The sequence below is a fragment of the Pteropus alecto genome, unplaced genomic scaffold (genome assembly GCF_000325575.1).
Source record: "Pteropus alecto unplaced genomic scaffold, ASM32557v1 scaffold339, whole genome shotgun sequence".
Lineage (NCBI taxonomy): Eukaryota > Metazoa > Chordata > Mammalia > Chiroptera > Pteropodidae > Pteropus > Pteropus alecto.
In genome coordinates this window covers 800273-805655 of record NW_006442509.1, presented here as the reverse complement: position 1 = coordinate 805655, position 5383 = coordinate 800273, and the positions used below count along the sequence as shown (strand labels likewise).

General features: G+C 62.2%; 1 protein-coding gene across 1 annotated transcript in view; it reads right to left on the bottom strand.

Moving 5' to 3' along the window:
* ADARB1 (adenosine deaminase, RNA specific B1) overlaps positions 1-5383 on the bottom strand; it is a 66463-nt gene that overhangs the window by 60133 nt on the left and 947 nt on the right. Inside the window, exons 2-3 of the mRNA XM_025040313.1 lie at positions 3019-3151; positions 2662-2730 (exon numbers count right to left, since the gene is read on the bottom strand). Of these exons, the coding sequence (XP_024896081.1) occupies positions 2662-2730; positions 3019-3151 (202 nt within the window). The remainder of the gene's footprint in view (positions 1-2661; positions 2731-3018; positions 3152-5383) is intronic.

Here is a 5383-nt window from a genome sequence, read left to right as displayed (position 1 = left end):
CATTCCCAGACGAACGGCGTAGGGGGAACATAGAAAGCCCAAAGCGGGAAGAGAAGCAGACTGCAACGCTGAAACCGTGTCCACATAAATCCCCAAACGTGGCTCACAGAGACCAGAGCCGACAGGCGGCACTTAGCCCTCACGCGGACCACACACAGCAGTGTGACGTAAAGTCAGGGTGACAGCTCCAAGGACGGCAAACCGGGGCAGGGTGACGGACTGAAACCCTTCGCCTCTGCGCAGAGAGAGACGGAGTCTTTGCCTTCATTTCCACTCACTGCTGGGCCAGAGCGTGTTGCACACCGTGTTCCGGCGCACTCCCGGCTGTCACTCTAGTAACATGAAAGGGGCGCCGTCACCCGCGGGGACTGGGGGACCTGCAGGGCATCCACCGGGCAGACCGAGGGGTGCTCGTGGCAAGCCGGGGGTGACGCACACCACTTCAGCTAGATAAAACCGGAACCTGCTTTAAAAACTAAATTTTACAGTGAAAGAAAAAAATAAAATAAAATGCATCGGTCCTATGAGGGAGGTACCACGTGCCCTTACAAGTCCCCGGTAATGAAAAGGGCACGCCGCAGGCTGATGACAGGCTAGACCTGCGTGTGCCCGCGAGTCCCAGGTACGTGCGGGGACCCCGAGCGCGTGAAGGAGCCCAGACATGTCACAGAAACCCCGGCACGCAGCACGCGCCCGTCCCACGCACACACACCAACTCTCACGTGCCCACAAGCTGGCCTCGAGTGAGCACAGACGTCACGGGACGAGCCCGAGGGCACAGGGGAACCGGCCGTCCCTGGGAGAGGAGTGGCTGGAGCGGACTCCACAGAGCACGCCCTCTGCCTTTCCCCGAGAGATAGGTCCAAGGACCCCAGCAATGCTGGCTGCTGCTCCTGGGGTCGTGGGAGCTGCAGGACCTTCGCTAAAACGTCATTGAACTGTGAACGCTGACATATAAGCCCTTTCTCCATGTGCCTGTCAGTCCGTGTAAATCTGTACCACCTCTGGGTGCAGAGGCTGAAGGCCTGCGGACACGCAGGGAACGGCGTCCGCCAGCTGTGGGATGGGGGTGGGGGGCTCTGGGCACAGAGAGCAGCCGTGCAGGCTGTAGACAGAGCGTCACCTACAGCTGCTGCTTGGGCAGTGGGGTTCGAGTCCCCTTTCCCTCTCTTCCTTCCTCGTTCTGCTTCTCTGCAAAGCACACATAGTCCACCATGAGCATACTTTGTTTTTGAATAAAATGTTTAATCTCTTAAAAGAAACTCAGAAATCTAAGAACCGTTCTTGAAAGGCTCGGTCCAGCCAAAGGGCAGGGAGGATGAGCACAGGGGCTGCCAGGGCCCCGACCCCTGCGACGAGGCCCGATCCCAGCCTGATCTTGTACAGGGGAGAGGCAGTGCCAGCACGCAGCTGGACGTGGGGGAGCTGTGACTTGGGGACACGGACAGATGTGGAAGAGGACACCTTACCCAGCACCCCTCAGAGTGCTACCTTACCCCCAGCACCCACCTCACACAAAGGGCCTGTCTCCGCCAGTGCAGAGGCACAGTTCCTGACGCAGAGTGGTGACAAAGCACAAACCACTCCAGCTCTTGGCTTTGCAGAAAAAAAAACAAAGGCCCCTCAAGGAGAAGTCGGGGACCCTAAATTTAACTAGGCGGATATCCTTGCCCCACATCTGCTGAGCCACTCACACCCTGAGCAAGGCCGCGGCTCCTGGGCGCCCCCCCCACGGCGTGCCACACGCCGGCGTTTCAGAGCCAGTGCCTTCCAGATGAAAGCGGAAAAAGCACACGACTTCTGCAAGAATCCTTGGGTTTAACTAACAGAAATGAAAAAAGATGCCTCAACTGTTAAAGAGTAAACATGCCCAGTTCGAAGCCCAAGACCCAGGAAGGGCAGCGATCATGCTGAGGGTGCTGGGAAGTCGGGCCTGACACTGGCCAGAGTCTGAGAGAACACCAGCAGCCCGCCGGAAACCGCACGCGGCCAGGCTGCGTGACCCAGGCCCACCGCAAAGCCGGCGACCACCCTGGCTACGAAAGGCCTCACGGCACACCAGGGCCCCTGGAGCTTTAATAGGTGGCACTAGGCCCCTGACGGCCACTCACTGTCTCCTGGCCACCACCAGATGAGCTCAAATGTCTGGACGTGTGTGGACTTGCATTTCCAGGATGAAGGAATGCGACTAAGTTTAACACGCTGTTTGTCCACAGGTGACTGGTCACTTACCTCTTCCAGGGCCCTTACAAAGCTGGTGCGTGAGTGGACAGCGGCTTCAGAGCTGGGAGAGGCGCACCCCCAAAGACCACCCTGCTTTGCGGCTGCTGCTGTGAACAGCCCGAGGACCCTCACCAAGCCAGCACGGGGGGTGGGGGTGGGGTGGGCGGTGCCTCTGCTGGAACCACGTGACCTGCAGGCTAGGTTCCTGTCACTTTGGCCACTCCCTCTGCACCTTGGGCCTGCCTTCCTGCCACCCACAGGGGGCCTCACAGGGACAGAATGAAACCCGGCAGAGTGCCACCCCTTCCCCCCAGCACTGACCACACCCCTGCCACCCAGTACTGAGCTGGCCAGAGCCCAGGTGCGCTCCTCACCAGCAGACGTGGACTGACGATGGCTGGCCTGTCACGATGGGATGCCGTTCAGCTCACGCCCCACCTCCGCCACAAAGGCTCTACCACACAGCCCTGCCGCCCCTCGGAGGCCACCGCACAGGCCATGTCCGCTCTGCGGGGACAGACGGCCGCACCCTGGTGCCTCTGGGAAAACGAACGCCACGCAGGGCGCGTCCCAGGTGGGTCTCGGTCCCCGTGGGAGGAGGTCCCAGCGATCCCGATGCTCGTCACGGGTGCAGCGACACAAGCGCGGAGCCCGTGTCCTCCCAACCCACCTGACAGGCAAGCTGCCTCCCGTGCTGGCCCGGTGTGCCCGTGTGCCGCCTCGGCGCCTGCCTGCCTCCTCAGCTAGGAACCCAGAAAGCCCCAAGCGGCCCGGGGCCCGGCCGCCGCCTGGTACGAAGGCACCAGCAGGTCACTCCGGCTAGCCCGCTGAGGGAACACGTCCCGCAGCGCCAAGTGCGATGGCCCGGAGGCCTCGGCTGGCACGACCCAGGAGCCCCCCAAGTGCGTGGCAGTCCCCGGTACAGGGTCTGCGAATGTGGCCCACGGCAGCCGCAGACCGCCCGTGAGAGCTCAGGCCGGCAGGGAGTGCGCAGGGCGGCCGGCGAGCTGCCTGGCCCAGGCCACGCACGCGAGGGCTCACTGGGCCGGGACAGGGTCACGGAAGCAAGCCCACTTTCAGGCGGGTGGCGTTAAAGGCACCTCAGGCGGACACCATGATGTGGCAGCGCTCACTCTGCAGACGAACCCGCTGGCCAATGGAGGGACGGGCTTCAGAGAAAGTGCCACCTGGTCTCTCTGCCCTTGGGGCCTGCCCAAAAGCAGGCGGGAGGCACTGGGAGTGGGGGGAGGGCGACCCTGGCCCACACACCGCGAGCTGCACCGCCACGCCATCCCCGGCAACGGAACCAGCCGGAGGACGAGGCATGACCACTTAGACGTCCTGCCTCCCTCGCCAGCCATCTCCCTGCGGCCCGCAGGCCAGTTGGCAGTGGCTCAGGGGACACACGTGCACCAAGGGCCCCCAAGGGGCTGTGGTGCAGGGGACATACGTTCCCTTATAACTCACGTGTCACCCTTCACCCTCCTGGGGCCGCTCTGGGTCTGGGATCAGAACTGGGGCCATGACCTATCCACCAGGACGCCCGGTCTGCCCACCCTGGGCAGCAGCTGCTACTCGCAGGCCCTCTGCCTCACAAACATGTCCCTATCCAAGCAGCAAACACAGGGTCACCTCCTTTAACACAGCCTATGCCCAAAGCAGAGGGTCTGCAGAGGCTGCCGGCTCCTCCCCTCTCCCACGCCACACCAGGCAGGTCACCGGGAGGAACACGGGCAATCCACCAGCCCCGCACCCCTTCCGCCTGGCAGGCTGCATTTAGAACAGAGTCAGCTGTCACGGGGCAGCTCTGCGGGGGATGACCGGGCCCGCCCCACGGCTGGGAGCAGGAGAGGAGCCTGCGGGGCCCAGAGCTGTGAGCAAGAGAGGCCGCCAAGAGCCACAATGCGTCTCCAGGGAACTTTCCACATGTATATTAAGGTCATGAAGTATTTATGCCTCTTAAAGAACTAAATAGAACAGCCCACTCCAGCGAAGATGCCAAGATGCAGTTCAGAGACGATGAGGCAGTTTGTTTAACTCACTGTGCTGTTCTTTCAGAGGCGAGATGCAGGGACAAGCTGAGCTGTGCAGAGAGCACGCCCCACGCCCACTCCCTGCCCTGCTCACCCAGGTGTTCGCTGGGCACTGTCGAAAGGGCTTCTTCAAGGGGAGGTCAAAGCAGGCACTAAGCACATAACGGAAGGGCCCAGGGGGTGAAAGCTGGACCTGCAGAGACCACCAGCAGCACCCACAGGACGGTAACGGGCAGCGAGACCATGGCGCCCAGTGCGGTGGGAGCCTGGCACGCCCACTGGCCGCTGGGACCACTGCACCACCCGGGCCACCTGTGAAGGCTGAACTCCTTCACCCAAAAGCGAGGTGGCGCTGGGGGGCCAGGCTGTGGGGGAGGTCTGGGGGTGGAGAGAGGTCCACTGCGGGGGCTCTCCTGCCTCCTCTCAGCCCACGTGCCCCCCACCCATCAGCCACTTCCTTTCAAGCGAGGCCCATCTCCCATGGAGGGTGCCCACCCAGCTGGCCCAGCCGGGAACGGCTGGCACCACGCTCGGGGGTCACACACCCGAGCACCCTTCCTGCCACAGCTCCGCTCGTCCGGGTCAGTGTGTGAGCACTGAGCCACCCTGCAGCACAGGCAGCAGAGAACCCCAAGCCAGCACTCCAGGTGGGACAAGGCGCAGTCTGCAGGGAGGGGCCCGCAGGCCCAGGGGGCCCCACTGCTGTGCACACAGGTGCGCCCCAGTCCCCAACGCCTGGGCTGGGGACCCAGGCCCTAACCAGTCTGGGCGGGGCTGTCCACTTCATTATAAAATCTCTTCCAAAGGGCACTGCCTATGAGCCAGAAGGGGACCCGCCAGGAACCTGCTCTCTGCAGCAGCCCCCACCCGCCACCCACAGGCCAGGGCCCGGCTCACAGAGTGCTCGGGTGTGGGCCTGCCAGGTGTGTGCGGGGCGGTGTGCATGTGTGCATGTCCGCATGTTTGCGCACACACGTACACGTGCATTCATTATTTTCGCCTGTTTTCCTACAAGGTCTTGGTCTTTCCCCCTGCAATTTTTTAAATATTTATATGTTGCTCGGAGCTGATCTTCCTGCCTTCAGATCTTAGTGTTTTTGTTGCTTTGTTCTTGGTCAAGCAGAACT